This window comes from Bos taurus, chromosome 24, assembly GCF_002263795.3.
Source record: "Bos taurus isolate L1 Dominette 01449 registration number 42190680 breed Hereford chromosome 24, ARS-UCD2.0, whole genome shotgun sequence".
Lineage (NCBI taxonomy): Eukaryota > Metazoa > Chordata > Mammalia > Artiodactyla > Bovidae > Bos > Bos taurus.
In genome coordinates, this window is record NC_037351.1 from 7,160,277 (window position 1) to 7,182,252 (window position 21,976).

General features: G+C 38.4%; 1 protein-coding gene across 4 annotated transcripts in view; it reads left to right on the forward strand.

Moving 5' to 3' along the window:
• Positions 1 to 21,976, forward strand: part of RTTN (rotatin) — a 118,371-nt gene that overhangs the window by 38,909 nt on the left and 57,486 nt on the right. For all 4 annotated transcript variants that reach the window (XR_003032362.2, XM_005224039.5, XM_059880993.1 and 1 more), the window contains exons 19-28: positions 96 to 195; positions 2,152 to 2,240; positions 2,822 to 2,939; positions 4,525 to 4,621; positions 5,250 to 5,318; positions 7,429 to 7,617; positions 8,201 to 8,440; positions 10,687 to 10,831; positions 17,473 to 17,627; positions 18,989 to 19,208. Coding sequence is in view for 3 of the 4 variants with exons in the window: in XM_005224039.5 (XP_005224096.1) it covers positions 96 to 195; positions 2,152 to 2,240; positions 2,822 to 2,939; positions 4,525 to 4,621; positions 5,250 to 5,318; positions 7,429 to 7,617; positions 8,201 to 8,440; positions 10,687 to 10,831; positions 17,473 to 17,627; positions 18,989 to 19,208 (1,422 nt within the window). In the remaining variant the exon portion in view is untranslated. The remainder of the gene's footprint in view (positions 1 to 95; positions 196 to 2,151; positions 2,241 to 2,821; positions 2,940 to 4,524; positions 4,622 to 5,249; positions 5,319 to 7,428; positions 7,618 to 8,200; positions 8,441 to 10,686; positions 10,832 to 17,472; positions 17,628 to 18,988; positions 19,209 to 21,976) is intronic.

Sequence of the window (21,976 nt, forward strand, 5' to 3'; positions counted from 1 at the left end):
TCTTTTAATGGTATGAACTATAGAATGCTGTAGAATTTTACTGGAGAATTGGAAGTAGATGAAAAAATAATTTTTTTTTTCTTTTTGGTTTTCAGTTGGAGACTGTTGAAAAGGTGTATGGAATCTTTGTCTCAGATGATGTTGATCTTGTTTTGAGAAAGTCAGCCGCAGAGCAGTTAGTGGTGATTATGCAAGGTACTGTCTGAGGAACGTGCTGCTGAGGATGGAATTTCAGGGTGCTGCATACAGTGGTGCCGGGGGTTGGCAAACTGGTTTGTAGGCCATTCTGACCTGTGGCCTGTTTCTCTTAACAGCCTTCAAGTTAAGGGTGATGTTTACATTTTTAACAAATGTGCAACAAAGGCCATATGTGGCCCACAAAGCCTGATATATTTACTATCTAGTTCTTTACAGAAAAAGTTTGCTGACCTCAGGTCTAGATTATCATTATTTAACCTAGGGAATGTCATTTGATATGTTGATATAATTCAAACAGTAAATTGCATCTTCCTTTCTCACTTTACCTAGTATGTGGTGTTCTGTTTGTTCTGTCTTGCTTAAAGAAATAAATCAAATTGTACTTTTTGGGTAGGTAAGATAAAAATAATGTACTGTGACTATGTATTTTCTTTAAAGGTTTATTTTTAAAAAAGAAGTAGCAGAATGTACTCTTACCTTGTTTGTAGTGTTGTTATTCTTAGTTTTTAGTTTTTTCCCATATGTGATGTGTGTAATTTATTGTTAATGTTTGAAAGAAGTACCTTTGCATTTACATAAAAGGATTTTTTTCAACTTGGAAGGTGGGATATGATGAATGTTACCATCCTGATTGGGATGAGAGAGTAACGTGGAAAGGCATATTCAACATATTTGTGGTTTTAATAGCAGTAGTAGAAACTACAGAAAATCAGGCTCAAGCAAATGTGGAAAGCCTCCATTAAGAAATTAAAAAAAAGGTTTTAGAGAGTATTCTTTGGGTATTGTCTAGTATTTCAAAAAGAAAGCTCCTAGTTTGGCATGCACTGTATTGGAAGTTAGTGGAGCTGCCTTTTTAAAGTGGCAGTTGGAGATAGTTACAGTGACAGCTACTAATTCAATATCAACTTTATGTTTGTATGTTTTTCTTAATGAGAATATAGGGGGACAAATTAAGAAAATGTGTCTACAAGTTATGAAATACTTATATCTAACTTAGAAGCAATGAGAGTGTTTGGTCCTAATGATGTCTCTAGTGCGTGTGTGTGTGTGTACATCTTAGTCTTTTAGGGCTGCTGTAATAGAATACCACAGACTAGGTGATTGATAAACAACAGAAATTTATTCTCACAGTTCTGGAGGCTGAAAGTCCAAGGTTACAGTGCTGTACATTCAGTGTCTGGTGAGGGCGTTTCTTGGTTCATAGTTGGCTGTCTTCCTCCTGTGTCCTCACATGGAGAAGGGGCAACAAAGCTCTCCTGTTTTTATCAGGACACTAATCTCATTCACGAAGCCTCCACCCTCGTGATTGGTGACCTCCCAGAAGCCCCACCTCTTGGAACCTCCACTTTGGAGACTGGCTTTCACACAGATGAGCTCTGTGGGGACACAGACACTCAGACCGTGCCAGTGTGTGCACGCACATATCCACACGAATATGTTTATTGGAAAAGAGTCCATGTTCTTTAGAAATATTTAGAGTATGTTACAGACCCTTTCTTTTGTATTTGCTATTAAGAGTTTGGGATTAAAGAACTTGTGTTAATAGAAAAATCATGTTGCAAGTGATATTTACACATTTGCTTGTGGAGAATCTAAGCGTTTTGAGATGATGGATTTGGAAAAGAGAAGAAATGCCAATGAAAGAACCTACAATAATGTTCCATGTACAAATTAAAGGAGTCATTTGTATACTTAAAATTCTGGTACTTTTCAGAATCTGACTAGTTCATTTAATGATTCTTTTTAAAATAGTTTCTTTACATTACAGAAGACGTTCTTGTTACTTAAAAGTTCTCAAATTGTTGAGATGTGTATAAAGTAAAAAGTTTAAGCTGTCATCCTCTAATTTTCAACTATTTTTAACAGTTTGAAAGTTGTGGATGTCTGTTCTGTATTTTTAAGACTATAGAAAGTGTTCTTTAATTTTTAATAACTTTTTTTTTTGGTCTACAGATATTAAAATGCATGCTGTGGTGAAAAAAGTGCACCTAGTTGACAAGATAATTGAGTATTTAAGTGAATGTGTGGGTCAGGATGGTGAGGTAAGACATATTTTTACAGACTGCTGTTTCTATTAATTAAATTTGAAATGAATTCACTTGGTTTTGGATGAGTTCTTGGAGTGTCAGTCTTGAGTAACACCCACGACCTGTTCATTTTTTTTTTTTAATTTCTTAGAAGTAAGGTCTCTAAAGGAAAAGTAACCTTAAAATTTATATTAGATGTATAAGCATAAGTATATACAAAACTTACTTTGAGTGGAAAACAATTCTTAATGTTTGCATTTTAGTTTCACATAATTTTGGTGAAAAAGCATGAATTTAGAATAAGATAATGTTGTATTTTGGAGCTTCCCAGGTGGCACAGCTGGAAAGAATCTGCCTGTAATGCAGGTTTGATCCCTGGGTTGGGAAGATTCCCCTGGAGGAGGAAATGGCAACCCACTCCAGTATTCTTGCCTGGAGAATCCCATGGACAGAGGAGCCTGGCGGGCTACAGTCCATGGGGTCACAAAGAGTCGGACATGACTGAGCACACAGGCACGCACACACATATGCAAAGTATATTTTATCTCATCTTAAAACTGATGACCATAGACAACTGTGTTTCCCCCGCCGGCCAGGTGGTGGAGTGTTTGGTTCAGCCGAGCCTCATGCTCCTGAGGAAGGTCCTCTGTGCCGACCCCGTCCTGCGAGAGTCTCTGTCCCAGAAGACTTCTGTCCTGACCCTGCTCTTCAGAGGTACATAAATTCTGATAGTAAGGAGCTCAGTCTTAAGCTTTAAGTGTTTATTCTTTAACTGTAGGTGACATTTACTTTCTACTTTACTAACAGAATACCAAAGTGGGTATGCTGCTAAAAGAACCCATCGCAGTGGAAAATGTTTAACACTTTTGTGGCAATTTTCTTAAAATCCTGTTTCAGAGTAGGCCTCACAGCTGGGAGGGCTGAAGCCTCTGACGGCTCCCCGCGCGGTGAGGTGGCTGTCGGGGGTGGTCAGCTCCCACCTGCAGAGCGAGGGGCTAAAGCAGCTGTCAGCACTGCCTTCTTTCCAACATCTGTTTCCTCTCTATTGTTTTATTTTGTGCCTTTAGATCTGACGCTTTGCTGCGATAACTGCTTAAATCCTTAAATTGGCCTAGAGGGTATATATATAAACCCAGTCTGTGGGGAGTGGGAACTAGACCATCCTGAATGGCTGTGAGCATCACTGTATTATATTACATTTTATAAAGTGTGTTTTTTTTTTTTTTTAACCCCTTTCAGTTTGTTTGTAATAGAGTAACGTATTTAGATGGGAAAACGCCATGTAATTTTGTTCTCTTGTTAAATTTTTCTTGCCTTTTCTGACTGTTCTCAGTAGAGAGCTTGGTAACATTATATGCTGTTTTCTTTCCTAGAAGTGTAGGCCACTGCTTTTAAATATTCTACAAGAAATGTCTTGATCGGATGTCTTAATATGTTTAATCTTGTCAGTTATTAAGCATATTAAGAGATAAATGATACTTATGTTCAAAATATCCTTAGAATATAGTCATTTTATTTTAGCATTTTCTTGTCTTCTAATGATTCCTGCTTGCCAAGTTAATAGGACACAGTTTAAATAATATTGATAAAGCTTCTAACCAGGTAAAGTTCTAGAGACTCAGAGTGTTCGGCTTCATATATTTTGAGTAGCGTGTAAAATTTTATAATTTTTTTTATAGATTGATGTGGAAGAGTAGCAGTTATGGATCTGTAGTTTTCCTTCACCTCATTAATAATTATCTTCCTATTAACGTCATTCAGCAGAACTTAATTCCAGTTTACCATTTCTTTATGATTTTGATTTATTCAAGCAGTCAACTAATTATGAGTGCCTATTAGATTCAAAGGTGTTTTCTAAGCTAACATAATCTGTACCCTTTTTAATACTTTTTCTATCTCATTGATGTTTCCAATCATTACTTAATTGAGTCTGAGAATAAATGATAGTATCTCTCATTAATGAATTTAGTTTCAGGGCCAAGTTAGTTTTTTACCTAGGTACTCAACAAGGAAAATTCGTTACTCAGCAGACGTTCATTGACTGCATGCAGTGTGCTAGACCAGTAGTGTCTGTATCCTCCAAATGTACTACACCAGAACCTCTGTTAACAAGCCCTGCAGAGATTCGCATAGATTTGAAAGGTTGAGAGCCACTGTTTTAGTAATGTCAGTTTGTCTGGGTTAACAATGCATTTCTCTGAGAATGGCATCTCTTCTTTTAGAGTTAAGATATTTTAAATTTGAGGTTCATTCTTTTTTGAGGTGAAAATATAAAGTTATGCTTCTTTTTATTTCTCAGTTTCCTTGATATTTCATGAAGATTGTACCATTGTGACTGAAGTTGGAGCATTGTTTTGTCTTCTGTTATTTGATGAAGTATCAAGAATGGATATGTGGTGAGCTATAAGAGTTTTAAACGAATTTTGCTCTGAAATATCTAAGGTTTCTGATGCAGTCTTGCAGCAATACATGGAAATTTCTGACTTAGGAAGCTTATGCTTTCCATGGTAGAAATATGTGGTATGATATTTGGTTTGAGTAAGCAGTATTAAAAAGCACATTGGCTCAAAAAGTCACCCAGAACTTTACTTTTGAACATCACTAAGTACAAAATTTAATAATTACTATAGTAAATTCTATCATAAATGCATTTTTAAGTATATACTCTCAATTTTGTGTTTTTTGTTCTTGAATATTTAATTTTAAAAACCTTGGGGAAGATGTTTAGGATGGTAGCATCTGATCTTGAGCAGGATTACTGGGAGGGAGACATGGAGGCCACCTGCCAGGATAGCACTTGCATTGTCTGAGTCATTTCTTATATGGACTTTTTAAAGAAAAGCACTGTTTGCTCTTTATAAGTAGGTTGGGGACGGCGCCGTGTTGTAACTGGACTGAATGACGGAATCAGGTGCAGCTCTGCATCTGAGCGTCGGTCGAGGAGGGGAAGCGGGTCTTGTTTGTTCAGCATGACGACGATCCACTCAGTTGTCTCTTTGCTTTTCTGTTTCTGCTGTGAAATAGGTCTGATAGTCCTTCCTGCACACCATCTTCACCATCAGTCTTCAGTCTGCCTGTTTCAGTTTCTAGAAGGTAAAAAATTTCTTCCTTCGATTTTCTCGAAGGTAAAATACTGGTACTGAAAGGGAAATAAGAATCTATGGTTTGTTAAAGTTTCACCTAGCTTTTCCTCACATGCCTTGTAGCGCTTTCACATCTCCTTCGTAAGGGGGCTTCTGAGGGCTCAGTAGGTGTGCATCCCCCGTCACTAGATATTTGGTTTGATGCTGTTCACGACTACAGAAAGCTTGAGAGAACCACACAGTGAACACTCACGTACCCTGCGGTCTATAGTCAGCAACTGTTAAGATGTAGGTCTTGCTTCCTTCCTCCCTCTCTCCCGCTCTCTCAATACATTTATCTATTTTTATGTGATCTTTTTCCCCAACCAGTTTAAAGATAAGTTTCAGACATAATCTTACTTCCCTCCCAATTATTCCAACGTATACCTCCTTAAATTAAGATGTTATCTTATATAACCACTGTATCATGAATGGTCACATTTAAGAAAATCAAAAGTAATTCTGTAATTTGATCCAGTTTCTCTAATTATATCCAAAATATCCTTCATGGATTTTTTTTTTTAAAGCAAGATCCAATCAGGTTATGAATTACATTTGGTATTCATCTTTCTTTAGACTTTTTAAAAAGTAAATTTTTTTTTATGGAAGTGTACACAAAGTTTACAAATCACAAATTTTTCCAGATAAATACATGCATGTATCTAGCACACAGATTAAGGTACAAAATATTACTAGCATGCCGGAAACCACGTTCATGCTTCTTCCTTACCTTCCAGGGCCCACAAAGGTAATTCTACTTTCATTTCTGGTATTATACATTGTTCTTGCACTTTATAAGGTATATTCTTCTCTCCGGCTTCTTTTGTTCCACTTGGGGAGATGTGTCTGCGTCACATCGTGAAGCACTATTGGGTTTGTTTCCACTTCTGTGTGAGAGTATACAGCTGTGTAGTTTACATTCTATCACTGATGGACACTGGGTTGTTTTCTGTTTGGGGCTACTATGAATAAATGACTGCTAAGAATATTCTTGAACATATATGGATCAGAGGGTATTTACACGTTTAGCTTTAGTAGGTGCTCCTAAACAGTATTCCAGAGTGGTGCACTGGAAGCACCAGAGTGATTCACCTCCCAGCTCCAGTGTAGCAGTCCCTGCCGTTCTACACCACGTATATTAATACAACGTCCAGATCCCCACCAGGCACATCCATCATTCACCTTTGATTTCCCTATCTCAGACCTTGCGTTAACCATTTCTCTGAGGAGTCTCTGAGGAAAATTCCAATTTTTAAAATTTGTCTTTTCTTAAATTATGCAGTCTCATTTGTATATAGAGTCCTACCTTGGCCTCTTTTATTGAGATGCTTGAAGTGAAGAAGCACACTAAAGTTTCTCTTAGAAATCCTACTCAAGGGTGTTTACCTGACATTAGTTACAAATATGTGAATATTAGCAAAATTCTTCTTTTACATTTGAGATGCTAGACATTGCTGTACTGCTAAACACTGTGAAATTAACTTTAAGAGATGCTGCTATTGAATATTTCTTAGATCTAAAAATATTTCTAGGTTCTCTTGGTAACACAGAGTCATTGAGTTTATTGATGATGCCACTGTGTTCTCAAGCGAAAATAGTTAAGTTGTGATTCTGTCCCTTATTGACTGCTGTGAGCACAGGCAATTCATTTGCCCTCTGTAAGTCCCATTTTGATCATGTGTAAAATGGGTATCATACTTCCATGCCAGGTAACTGAGTAAAAGGTAACATGCGTTGTTAGCACACAGTAGACATTGGTGTTTCAGTTGAACACCATGTGTGTGTCGTTCACTGTAGCCACGGGCCTTGATTTCAGGGGGTGTCAGTTCCCTCTGCAAACACCTCTAATACAACAAGGACTGTGGTAAATTCTCAGGGAATTGTTCAATCAAGTGTCTTGGGAAGTTTGGAGGAAGGCAGAAGGATAAAGCATGACAACTGCTCCAAATCGGGACCATGAGAGAGATCTTCATGTTATTGTAAAGTGGGAGGCGTAGAACTGACTCTCCTTTGTGGCTCACCATTTTGAGTAGCATTTAAGAATTTAAAAGTTTGTGATTATTTTTATTCCCTTTCTTCAGGTATCATCTACCAGTGCATGTAGTTGGCCACCATGCCGTGAGTCCTTACTCCATGGTTTTGCCGTTATCTGCTGACTCTTTGGCCTTGAAGCCGGTATCAGATATGCTGAGGATGGCTTGGAACCTGTCGTGGTATCACGGGAGTGACAATGTGTTGAAGCAAGTGAACTCCGAAGCTGAAATCCAGGAGTAAGTGTGACACATGTAGAAAAGCATTCCCATTTAATTAATTTAATTAGGCCTTATTTTTCCTTTAGATCAAGTAGCTTTTTTGCTTATGGTCATCTGCTTTTTCACTGAAGATAATAATTTTTACTTTGTTTTATAGGTTGTATATATTTATTACTTTTAAAAAACTATCACACAAAGGAATTTCAACACATTGTTCTCTGCTGTTTTAGAGATTGTATAAAGTTGGGTTAGTTAGTAGATTAATTCACTAGGAAAAGTGCTCTGGGTTAGTGTAAAAGCTTAATAAGTCTGTGTGCATTTGTCATCATTACTGTGATGGTGATGACTTCTAAATATATTGAAAATTAGTGTTTTCTTTTGCATGAAAATTATTTTATATTTCTCCAAGCAGGAAAATGTCAATATAAATGTCCTCAAGCTACTGTAAAACCCTAATATTGACAGATACACACCAGATTTTCTTTTGGCCATGAGTCACCCTTTAATTAAAAGGAAACAAAGATAAAATAGAATTTGGGGGAGCTAGTTTAAAAATAATTGTTAGCTTTTATTTAAATAGCTTCTATTGCTCTTTGTTTAGATTTTTAGATACACTGAAGTTATCCACCGAGGACACCCTTACTCTGAAGATGACCCACACACCTAGTGGACTCAAGGACTGTCTCTGCTCCATTGTTCAGGCCGCAGGCCACAGGGAAGTGAGGGCTGCCCTCACAAGGATGAGTTTTTATCTCCTAAATGACAGACTGTCTTTCAAGGGCGGCACTGGCCCCTGTGGGGTTACCCTGAAGTCCTTGTCTTGGCACACCACACTAAACAGGTCAGTGTCAGCTCCAGGTACCGGGCCAGAGACCTGGGCTGGATCGTATTTGGGTTCCTTTCCATACATTTAAGATAAGAGCATGTGTTCTTATTGTCGGTATCGTGAGAGAGAAATGTGATTTTAGAAAGAAAAACTTAAGGATTTTTAATTATCTGTAATGCATATCCTTTCCAATGAGTCAGCTCTTCGCATGAATTGGCTGAAGTACTGGAGTTTCAGCTTTAGCATCATTCCTTCCAAAGAAATCCCAGGGCTGATCTCCTTCAGAATGAACTGGTTGGATCTCCTTGCAGTCCAAGGGACTCTCAAGAGTCTTCTCCAATACCACAGTTCAAAAGCATCAATTCTTCGGTGCTCAGCCTTCTTCACAGTCCAACTCTCACATCCATACATGACCACTGGAAAAACCATAGCCTTGACTAGATGGACTTTGTTGGCAAAGTAATGTCTCTGCTTTTGAACATGCTATCTAGGTTGGTCATAACCTTCCTTCCAAGGAGTAAGCGTCTTTTAATTTCATGGTTGCAGTCACCATCTGCAGTGATTTTGGAGCCCAAAAAAATAAAGTCTGCCACTGTTTCCACTGTTTCCCCATCTATTTCCCATGAAGTGATGGGACCGCAGATGCCATGATCTTCGTTTTCTGAATGTTGAGCTTTAAGCCAACTTTTTCACTCTCCACTTTCACTTTCATCAAGAGGTTTTTGAGTTCCTCTTCACTTTCTGCCATAAGGGTGGTGTTATCTGCATATCTGAGGTTATTGAGATTTCTCCCGGCAATCTTGATTCCAGCTTGTGCTTCTTCCAGTCCAGCGTTTCTCATGATGTACTCTGCATATAAGTTAAATAAGCAGGGTGACAATATACAGCCTTGACGTACTCCTTTTCCTATTTGGAACCAGTCTGTTGTTCCATGTCCAGTTCTAACTGTTGCTTCCTGACCTGCATACACATTTCTCAAGAGGCAGATCAAGACTCTGATGCTGGGAGGGATTGGGGGCAGGAGGAGAAGGGGACGACAGGATGAGATGGCTGGATGGCGTCACTGACTCGATGGACGTGAGTCTGGGTGAACTCCAGGAGTTGGTGATGGACAGAGAGGCCTGGCATGCTGCGATTCATGGGGTCGCAGAGGGTCGGACATGACTGAGCGACTGAACTGAACTGAACTGACTGAATGCATATCTTAGAACAGCAAAAGAGAAAATTTGAACATAATTACTGCAGTTTGGAGTTACAAATAAATTGTTATAATTTTTTATAGATATTAAAGTTATTCTATTTTTAGGTCCTATCATAGGAAATCTTAGTTTATCTTACAAAAGTAAGTGATTAGGATAATATGGGGTAAACAAACTGAATGCTTATCCTGTCCATAGTATAAATGAGCTGAGATATCAGGGAATTGATTAAAGCCTTAGTAACCCTGGCTGTTTTATTTGCTTTTGCCTTTGTTTTGTTCTTAATTATCTCATTGATATTTTTACTCTGAATTTCATGAAGTTGATAACCATGTGGAGGTCCTTTGATAGTTATTGGAAAACCCTGGCCTGTAAATTTAACATGTTTAACTGGTAGCAGATGGCTGCATTTGAAACAAGACTGATAAACAGCTGTTGCCAGCAATTTTACATTTCAGTCTTCATATGACTTTAGTATAAAATGTATAACTTTCTGTTAAACAGAAAGTGTGCAGTTTTCAAAATGCAAGGTTTATATGCATTTCTAAAACGTGGGTGCTCGTTTAGTGTAGCTCTCACAATTTGGATATCTAATTCGCCTTTTCCAGTGGTGTGCTGGAGCCAGCTAGGACCACCTTGTTAGGGAGCTGTTGGTTAAATTATCTGAATTTCTGCAAGTTAGTTGTTAAACACAACCACTCTTAAAAATTATATTTTGTAAACTTATAGTCAAATTATATGAAAGATAAAGGTAACAATTATGCAAAGTTATCACTTCCTAATTATTTTACAACATTTCAATGTTATCTGTGTTCTCGAAGCTGTTTATATGGATCTGCCTGTGTGATGGGAACGCTGTGTAAAGGTGAGCTGCAGGCCTCCCCCGACAGCTGGATGGTCCCGTGGTGGACGGCAGGCAGACACGGCAGGGTATTTACACTGTAGAAATCGGCAAGCACAGCAAGTCAGCCTCCGCCTCACTGCTTAGCCACTTGTTAAATACTTAACTGCCACTTATTTTGAAGAACTAGAAACCATGGTTATGGTTTTCTTTTATCGTAGGTTTTTACAAGTTCTTCCTGCTTGCACTGAAGATGAGAAGCTGTTAATAGATATCATACATTTTCTCAGTAAGTTATTGAAGGAACAAAGGAAAAATGTACCCGTAGAACTTCTAAACTGGCTTCTAGAAGTACTTCTTAGACAAGTAAGTGCTGTTAAGGAATTTGAGTTTTAGGTTTGACAGATGATATATTTTATAGAGATTATTAATACTGTGTATGGAAATACGGAAAAGTATAATTTTTGCATAGCTCGTGTTTAGCAAAGTAGTCCTGCTGCTGTAATCGATAGCTTTTAGCAATATGCCTTCCTAACGTGACTGAGTTTAAGTTAAAAGTCTATGGACTAAATGGGACCTTCAGTCTTGGTGTTTAACAAAACCTGATCTCTTTGTGAACTTTCAGCTTGCAACCATATTTTTCAGTGAGGTTCTTAGAGCGGGGAAGTTCAGATAGGCCTGTGAAGAGGCAGGGAGCCAAGCATGGAGGCAGAGGGACAATGCTGGTGAGGTTGGAAAGAATGAGTCACGCTGTTCAGGCTTTAATGTAAGTTTAGTGTAGTATTTACCCTTCCAGCCCCCACTGCTCTCTACTTTTTGTAGATGAATGTGTTTTAAGAAACCTGCCAAGAATCCAGGAAGCTAGCTTGCTTTTTATAGCTGGTCTACGTGTTTTATCTTTACAGATACTGTAGGGATTTACTTAACCTACTAAAGACAAACCTTTGCACAATCATGAAAAAAACACAGTAAAATTAGGAAAAAGGGCCTAAACTGAAACAGAAGATAGTAGACCTTATAAAACAAAAATGTTTCATTATATGTTAATGCATTGCAAAGCTCATTTAAAGACTTGATTCTCTGTAAAAATGCAAGGTGCTCATATAATGTAAGTTAGAAATTCTAATTGAGAATGCTTTTATTATTTTTTTTTAAATTTATTTATTTTAATTAGAGGCTAATTACTTTACAATATTGTATTGGTTTTGCCATACATCCACATGAATCTGCCACAGGTGTCCACGTGTTCCCAATCCTGAATCCCCCTCCCACCTCCCTCCCCATGCCATTCCTCTGGGTCATCCCAGTGCACCAGCCCCAAGCATCCTGTATCCTGCATCAAACCTGGACTGGCAATTCATGTCTTATATGATATTATACATGTTTCAATGCCATTCTCCCAGATCATCTCCCCCCCTCCCACAGAGTCCAAAAGACTGTTCTATACATCTGTGTCTCTTTTGCTATCTCGCATACAGGGTTATCATTAACATCTTTCTAAATTCCATATATATGCGTTAGTGTACTGTATTGGTGTTTTTCTTTCTGGCTTACTTCACTCTGAATAATAGGCTCCAGTTTCATCCACCTCGGTAGAACTGATTCAAATGAATTCTTTTTAATGGCTGAGTAATACTCTATTGTGTATATGTGAGAATGCTTTTAAAAGTAGTTATAAATTTAAAAGATATGTATATGAATGTTTATGCGTGTAAACCTTGTTTAGATGTGTATTGTTTTCTGCTTACTGTGCTTGGTATAACGGAGGACCGTTTGTTCACAGCTGCATCCCACATTTGCCATAGTGCCTTGCACATAGTGAGCTCCCAGTTCAGTTCAGTTCAGTCGCTCAGTCGTGTCCGACTCTTTGCGACCCCATGGACTACAGCATGCCAGGCCTCCCTGTCTATCATCAACTCCTGGAGCTTATTCAAACTCATGTCATTGAGTCAGTGATGCCATCCAGCCATCTCATCCTCTGTCATCCCCTTCTCCTGCCTTCAGTCTTTTCCAGCATCAGGGTCTTTTCAGATCTTTGCATCAGGTGGCCAAAGTATTGGAGTTTCAGCTTTAGCATCAGTCCTTCCAATGAATATTCAGGACTGATTTCTTTTAGAATGAACTGGTTTGTTCTCCTTGCAGTCCAAGGGGCTCTCAAGAGTCTTCTCCAACACCACAGTTCAAAAGCATCAATTCTTTGGCACTCAGTTTTCTTTATGGTCCAACCCTCACATCCATACATGACCACTGGAAAAACCATAGCTTTGACTAGACGGATCTTTGTTGGCAAAGTAATGTCTCTGCTTTTTAATATTCAGAATGGTTGTCTGAAGAGGCCTTACAAATAGCTGTGAAAAGAAGAGAAGTGAAAGGCAAAGGAGAAAAGGAAAGATATACTTATTTGAGTGCAGAGTTCCAAAGAATAGCAAGTAGAGATAAGAAAGCTTTCCTCAGCTATCAATGCAAAGAAATAGAGGAAAACAATAGAATGGGAAAGACTAGAGATCTCTTCAAGAAAATTAGAGATACCAACGGAACATTTCATGCAAAGATGGGCACAATAAAGGACAGAAATGGTCGAACCTAACGGAAGCAGAAGATGAGAAGAAGAAGATGAGAGATAAGAAGAGGTGGCAAGAATACACAGAAGAACTATACAAAGAAGATCTTCATGACCCAGATAATCACAATGATGTGGTCACTCACCTAGAGCCAGACATCCTGGAATGCACAGTGAGCTTTCAGTAAACATTTATTAACTCACTAGTAAACATGTGATATTAAGGAAGCTGTGTAGTTAATTATAAGAAACACACATTACCCTCATTTCAAAAGATGTTACAATATAACATAAATGGAAACTGTGGGCTGTATTACGAATTTAAGTATATTCACAGAATAACGACTCCTAGAACTATAATATCTGGAGACAATTACAAATTGCAGAGACATGTGTATATGTGTTTCTGTTGAGTTTGTTTTAAATAGATAACCCTTATTTTGAATGATACAAAGATATTTACATGATTGGAGCTCTTTTGTTTCCTTTTCTATGAATTGTCCCTTGATGCCCTTGTTAAGTTTTGCCCCACAGTTGGGTTTTTGGTCTCTTCTAGCATATGTGTGCTCACACACACACACTCTCCCCCTTTCTCTTTCATTTTTGGTAACAGAAGAGCCCTTTATAAATTAGATTAGCCCTTTATCTGTGATATGGGTTACAAATTTTTTTTTTTTCCATTAGTCTTCTGACCTTACTGTATTTTGGAGTTATTTTCCTATTTTAGCCACCCCTTTTATCTCCTAGCTTTTGTTAGTTGTTTCTACTTTTCATCTTTTATTATACTTAAACTGTGCTCCATGATCATAATTTCTACTTTTAGGCGTAGTCTACAGGCGTGTGTGTGGTATGTATATATATGTATGTGAGAGAGTGAGAGAAAAAAATCTGACCTCTCACCCCTTGACCATTACTACCCCAGGCTGAGCCATCTAGTATAAAGATATGGTAAACTGAGAAAAATACTTATAATATAAATGAGAGACACAGTACGTGAACTGTGAAATTCCAGATGTTCAAGCTGGATTTAGAAAAGGCAGAGGAACCAGAGATCAAATTGCCAACATCCATTGGATCATTGAAAAAGCAAGAGAGTTCCAGAAAAATACCTACTTCTGCTTTATTGAGTATACCAAAGCCTTTGACTTTGTGGACCACAACAAACTCTGAAAAATTCTGAAAGAGATGGGAATACCAGACCCCCTGACCTGCCTCCTGAGAAATCTATATGCAGGTCAGGAAGCAACAGTTAGAACTAGACATGGAACAACAGACTGGTTCCAAATTGGGAAAAGAGTACGTCAAGACTGTATATTGTCACCCTGCTTATTTAACTTCTATGCAGAGTACATTATGAGAAATGCTGGGCTGGATGAAGCACAAGCTGGAATCAAGATTTCTGGGAGAAATATCAATAACCTCAGATATGGAGATGACACCACCCTTATGGCAGAAAGTGAAGAGGAACTCAAAAGCCTCTTGATGAAAGTGAAAGAGGAGAGTGAAAAAGTTGGCTTAAAGCTCAACATTCAGAAAACTAAGATCATGACATCTGGTCCCATCCCTTCATGGCAAATAGATATGGAAATAGTGGAAACAGTGGCAGACTATTTTTTTGGGCTCCAAAATCACTGCCAATGGTGACTGCAGCCATGAAATTAAAAGATGCTTGCTCCTTGGAAGAAAAGTTATGACCAACCTAGATAGCATATTCAAAAGCTGAGACATTACTTTGCTAACAAAGGTCCATCTAGTCAAGGCTATGGTTTTTCCTGTGGTCATGTATGGATGTGAGAATTGGACTCTAAAGAAAGCTGAGTGCCAGAGTTGATGCTTTTGAACTGTGGTGTTGGAGAAGACTCTTGAGTGTCCCTTGGACTGCAAGGAGATCCAACCAGTCCATCCTAAAGGAGATCAGTCCTGAGTGTTCTTTGGAAGCACTGATGTTGAAGCTGCAACTCCAATATTTTGGCCACCTGATATGAAGGGTTGACTCATTGGAAAAGACCCAGATGCTGGGAACAGTTGAAGGCAGGAGGAGAAGGGGATGACAGAGGATGAGATGGCTGGATGGCATCACTGACTAGATACAAATTTGAGTAAACTCTGGGAGTTGGCAATGAACAGGGAGGCCTGTCGTGCTGTAGTCCATGGGGTCACAGAGTCAGACATGACTGAGCGACTGAACTGAACTGAATGAGAGACAGCATGCTAATTTCCCTGAATTATAATTTTTGAGTTCTTAATGAGATAATTGTCCTTCCAGAGTACATAGACTTATTGTTCAAAGTTTACTCTTCTATTATTTTCTCAAGGATGATTTTGAACTACTGAATTTGCTTTTATTTTCTCTTAACCTTTACTTGCTAAAAAATTAAGCATTTAGAGGCGATTTTTTCCTGAATATTTTTAATAAAGCAAACAGGAAAACCTAATGTCATAGTTCTTTTAACTTTTTTTTTCTAATTTTATTTTATTTTTAAACTTTACATAATTGTATTAGTTTTGCCAAATATCAAAATGAATCCACCACAGGTATACATGTGTTCCCCATCCCGAACCCTCCTCCCTCCTCCCTCCCCATACCATCCCTCTGGGCCGTCCCAGTGCACCAGCCCCAAGCATCCAGCATTGTGCATCGAACCTGGACTGGCAACTCGTTTCCTACATGATATTTTACATGTTTCATTGCCATTCTCCCAAATCTTCCCACCCTCTCCCTCTCCCACAGAGTCCATAAGACTTTTAAGCCTACTTTAATATTTTAGAGATTCAGATCAGATCAGATCAGTTGCTCAGTCGTGTCCGACTCTTTGCGACCCCATGAATCGCAGCACGCCAGGCCTCCCTGTCCATCCCCAACTCCCGGAGTTCACTGAGACTCACGTCCATCGAGTCAGTGATGCCATCCAGCCATCTCATCCTCTGTCGTCCCCTTCTCCTCTTGTCCCCAATCCCTCCCAGCATCAGAGTCTTTTCCAATGAGTCAACTCTTCGCATGAGGTGGCCAAAGTACTGGAGTTTCAGCTTTAGCATCATTCCTTCCAAAGAAATCCCAGGGCTAATCTGCTTCAGAATGAACTGGTTGGATCTCCTTGCAGTCCAAGGGACTCTCAAGAGTCTTCTCCAACACCACAGTTCAAAAGCATCAATTCTTCGGCGCTCAGCCTTCTTCACAGTCCAACTCTCACATCCATACATGACCACAGGAAAAACCATAGCCTTGACTAGACGAACCTTTGTTGGCAAAGTAATGTCTCTGCTTTTGAACATGCTATCTAGGTTGGTCATAACTTTTCTTCCAAGGAGTAAGCGTCTTTTAATTTCATGGCTGCAGTCACCATCTGCAGTGATTTTGGAGCCCAGAAAAATAAAGTCTGACACCGTTTCCACTGTTTCCCCATCTATTTCCCATGAAGTGGTGGGACCGGATGCCATGATCTTCGTTTTCTGAATGCTGAGCTTTAAGCCAACTTTTTCACTCTCCACTTTCACTTTCATCAAGAGGCTTTTGAGTTCCTCTTCACTTTCTGCCATAAGGGTGGTGTCATCTGCATATCTGAGGTTATTGAGATTTCTCCCGGCAATCTTGATTCCAGTTTGTGTTTCTTACAGTCCAGCGTTTCTCATGATGTACTCTGCATATAAGTTTAGAGATCAGATATTATTAAAATAATTTCTATAAAGCTTTTCCTCTGAGTTTTTTCATAACTTGATTTTTGATCTATATACTTTTTTATAACTTCATAATATTTTTGCTCATTTTAAGAAAAGAATAACCTTTAAAACAATCTCCTTCTTTTGTTAGAGTTCTTGTACACTGGGAGTTGTGGTGGCTTTGGTTTGTGAAAATAGCAGATATATACCGGGCTTTAGTTTTAGAATCTTTTCTTGAAAAGCTGTACAATAGTTGAATGTTTGTAAATAAGGCTGTAAATAGTATATAACAGTAGAAAAATTAAAATATATTTACCTAAATTGTGCAAGTATAGTCAATTAAAACTTTATATTTCAATAATTATGAATTTTATAGTATGTCATTAGTACTGATATATATTCCATAATTTATTCATAGTTTTTAAAATGAAATTTCTTCAGAGTTGTAAATGATGGTACTGTAATGTTAATGCAGTTTTAGAAAAGGATTTTTGGTATTTGTTTGACTTTGTATGGTATTAAAGCTGCTTTAGAAAGCTTTTTATCTTGTCTTATATATTATCATCCCTAGTGTTATAAATAATAATACTTTTAAACATGAGCAAAGTAACTCAAGGAGAATTTACTCTCTAATATCATGCTGCAAGAGTTAAATTATTAAGTGTTATGTTAAATTATTAAGTCTTAGTTTCTCCAGAACATGATTAACAACAAAAAAACCCCAACATTTTAGGGGAACAACATATAGCTTTAGAGAGTAAATACATGTTTTACAAACTTCATTTTTTAGAGTCCAAATCCACTGTTGGACCTGCTGGTTCTGACGGAGTCCCAGACACGAGAGGAAACAGATGATGTCCGCACTGCGGTCAGGCAGCAGCTCCAGAAAGAGCTGATTGCTCTCTTTAGTACCTTGCTGCTCAGTTTTGAGGCTGTTACTGACAGGTACCATTGGGATCGTTGGAGGTTTGGGGACATTTATGTAGAACCTAGTTTTCTTTTGATTTCCAAAGAGTCTTTTCACTTGTTTCAAATTAAGAGGAGGAAAGATTTCAGTAAAAATCAGTTGTTGTGGTCTGTTTTTATATCAGTCCTGATTGTAATTTCACACACACGCGCGCGCACTATTTTGTTGTCTCTTGGCTTAGTTCTTGGGGCTTTCCTGGTGGCTGAGATGGTAAAGAAGCCGTCTGCAATGCAGGAGACCCGGGTTTGATTCTTGGAGATCCAGGAAGATCTGGAGAAGAGAATGGCAACCCACTCTAGTCTTCTTGTCTGGAGAATTCCATGGACAGAGGAGCCTGGCGGGCTATAGTCCACGGGGTTGCAAAGAGTTGGACACACACACACACAAAAGAGTTGGACACAATTAAGGGATTAACACTTTGACTTTTACTTAGGTCTTAGTTCTCTCTTACTTTTCTACACATCTGACTGAACAGTCATACCCATTTCTATGACTTTACAACTTTTTGCACTGATGATTTTCAAATGTATGTCTATAGCTCTGACTTAAAAATTTTACATTCATAATTTTAACCATAATTTTAAATTCATAATTTTAATTTTAAAGTATACAATTGAGTGGGTTTTGATATATATCCAGTGTGCAACTATCACTGGTTAATTCCAGAACATTTTCATTACCCCCAGAGCAGTCTGTCCCCATTCACCCTTACCCAGACCCCTGGTAGCCATTAATTAATCTTCTTTCTCTATGAATTTGTGTATTCTGGACATTTCATATAACTGGAGTCAGACAATACGTGACCTTTTCATTTAGCATCATGTTTCCAAGGTCTGTGCACGTTGTAGCAGATGACAGCGACTAAATGATAGTCCATGGACGGATATGCCATGTTCTGCTTATCTGTTCACCTGCTGGTAGACACTGAGTCCTCCTTTCACTGTGGTGAATTGTGGTGTTATGAACATTCATCTGCAAATTTCCATGTGAATATATGTTTTCAGTTCTTGAGTGTATACCTAGGACTAGAATTGTGGGTTCATGTGGTAATTCTGTGTTAACTTTCAGTTGCATTATCAGTTGTCAATACTGATACCCACTTATGCATTTTTCAGTGTAATTGTTACCTGTATTTTACATTATATATTCTGGATGGTATATTCACTATGTTTTCCTTGGAAAGACTTGTTTTAAGAGGGAGTATTTTATGCCGTTTCGACTAGTTCCTACTTTTCTGATACAGTGAATTGTTAGTAACCCTCTACCACCAGTAAGAAAGCCCATTAAAACCATTACATTTGTTCTGTGGTTGAATTTTTTCCCTTCTTCACATACACAGGAAATGCTTGGAGCTTTTTTACGTTTTCCAAACGCAGCTGGCCCTGAAACTACTCCAGTGTCTGAGAGTCACGGACGCTCCTCACTTCTATGGCCTACCGTCCCTTGAGAGGACCTTGCGGGGGATGGCCCACCTCACGGCGTGTCCAGGGTGGAGCACACACTCTCCTCTGACAAAGCCACTCGACATTTGTGGGAAATACTTGTCAGGTCTCCTCGAAGTAAGTAAAAATAGCCACTGACTGTAAATAGCAATAGTACAACCCTAGATCATGGCTATTCACGGTTTATTGATCACTCAGTGTGTGCCAGGCACAGTATGAAGTGCACTGTGGGTGCTACTGTATTTAATGTAGATTATTACTGTTTATGTTGTTGTTGGTCAGTCGCTCAGTTCTGTCTGACTCTCTGTGACCCCATGAATTGCAGCTTGCCAAGCTTCCCTGACCTTCACTATCTCCTCGAGTATTATTTATGGCTCATCATGATTAAATGTTTTAATGATTTTTATTAGCAAATGTGTAAGTAAGGTTACTTTTATGAATAAACTCATTTTTAAGAAAAGTAAGGCTTACACTTAGTTAAGCCCCTTTATTTGGGTAACTTGTTTATTTGTGTTTATTAATACTTTTGTAAGTCATACTTCAGATGATATTATCTAGGATTTGTTTCCAAAAGTACATCTTACTTTTTAAAAAAAGTTCAAAATTTTAAATACTCCCAGCTGTCCTATAAAATTTAATGTGACTATAATGTAAAATTTGTTACAGTCACTTTAACAAAATATTTTTTGAGTAATTATACATATTGAAAGGGAGCAAAGTGTCAGTGTATTAAGTAGTTATTTCATATTCATGGAGTGGGAAACAGCAACCCATTCCAGTGTTCTAGCCTGAAAAATTCCATGGACAGAGGAGCCTGGTGGGCTACAGTCATGGAGTCACAGAGAGTTGGACATGACTAAGCATACACACACACACACACCCCCCATATTTAAAGGTGTCTATGGTCAGAAATATATGAAAGTTTAGAACAGATATATTAAGTAAATACTTACCGTAATGTTTTTTAAAAAGTCAACTCCTCCAATGCTTTTAATATAATTCAGTCTACAAGTATTCATTGGAAGGACTGATGCTGAAGCTGAAACTCCAATCCTTTGGCCACCTGATGCGAAGAACTGACTCTTTTGAAAAGACCCTGATGCTGGGAAGGGTTGAAGGCAGGAGGAGAAGGGGACGACAGAGGATGAGATGGTTGCATGGCATCACCGACTCGATGGACATGAGTTTGAGTAAACTCTGGGAGGTGGCGATGGACAGGGAGGGCTGGCATGCTGCAATCCATGAGGTTGAAAGGAGTCAGACACGACCGAGTGACTGAACTGAACTGACTTACAAGTATCTAATTTATAGCTTTATTTATAATGCAATGTATAAATACTCCATTTATCAACCTTTTGGAACACATCGCCTCTATGAGGTGATTCTGTCAGTTTCAAATCAGGGATAGGTGAGGACCTGCTGTAGCAGTAACTGAAGAAATATTTTGCTGTTTATATTTAGAAACCATCAGAAGTGCTTTTTGTTTGTAAAAGCTGTGTAAGAGGAGAGACTTCAGATGACGCCTGTGTTTCAAACACCTGAAATTAAAATGAGCTTTCTATGTTATTGAAGAACAAAAAGGTTTAGTTCTAGGTAAGAAGTCAAGGCAAAAAGAAAATAATATCATTCTAAGCTCAGTTGTATTTGCGGTAGTGAAAATCAGCACAGCTAAGGAATAGATTAAAAGTATGATCCTTGTTTTTTGAAAACCTTAATAACAAAGCTTTGGAATAAACAGAGGAATGCGTTTTATCTTCATGTCAATATAGCATCTTGGGAAGAATATCTTTACCTTAAATGACAGGACAGTAATACATATTTAATCTTATTTGGGTTCTTCTGCTTGCTTAACTAGCTAAACAGGTCTCTTTATTTTACTACTGACTAAATTGATTGGGGGCAGGAGGAGAAGGGGACGACAGAGGATGAGATGGCTGGATGGCATCACTGACTCGATGGACGTGAGTCTGGGTGAACTCCGGGAGTTGGTGATGGACAGGGAGGCCTGGCGTGCTGCAATTTATGGGGTCACAAAGAGTCGGACACAACTGAGTGACTGAACTGAACTGAACTGAAATTGATATTTTAGAAACTAAAATAATGTTTATGTGAATGGACATCGAAACAAAGTCATTGTTGATCCAAATGATTTGCTTAATTAAAGCTGATTCCTTTTCAGATGGGAAATACAATTCATTGTTAGATATTTTGTTTCTGCATAGTGAAATTTTAATGCGAGTATTTGCCTCTTGTGGTTGGGAAATGAGGCTTTTAGACTAAGCATGATTCATTATGATACGTGAATAAATATGATAAATCCTTAAAAATTATATATGAAATGCAATTCTGGGTATCTGACAATAAGTCAAGTTGAAAGGAGATAACCATCAAAGTTCTTAACTTGTCCATCATAAGCCAAAACTAAAATCACGATAATATAGCTGTCTCCAGTGAATCATTCAGATTTCTTACTTCTAAAAATAGCCCCTTAAAATATTAAGCCTTTAATTATGGAAAATCTTAAACATACACATATGCAGAAAGAATAGTCATGTAGCAGTTACCTATAGCTTATTATCCCCTGTAAGATGGTAGGTGTTGCGAGAGGGCATCAGATGGCAGACACACTGAAACCATAATCACAGAAAACTAGCCAATCTGATCACATGGACCACAGCCTTGTCTAACTCAATGAAACGAAGCCTTGCCATGTGGGGCCACCCAAGACAGATGGGTCATGGTGGAAAGGTCTGACAGAATGTAGTCTGCTGGACAAGGGAATGGCAAACCACTTCATTATTCTTGCCATGAGAACCCCATGAACCGTATGAAAAGGCAAAACGATAGGACACTGAAAGATGAACTCCCCAGGTCAGTAGGTGCCC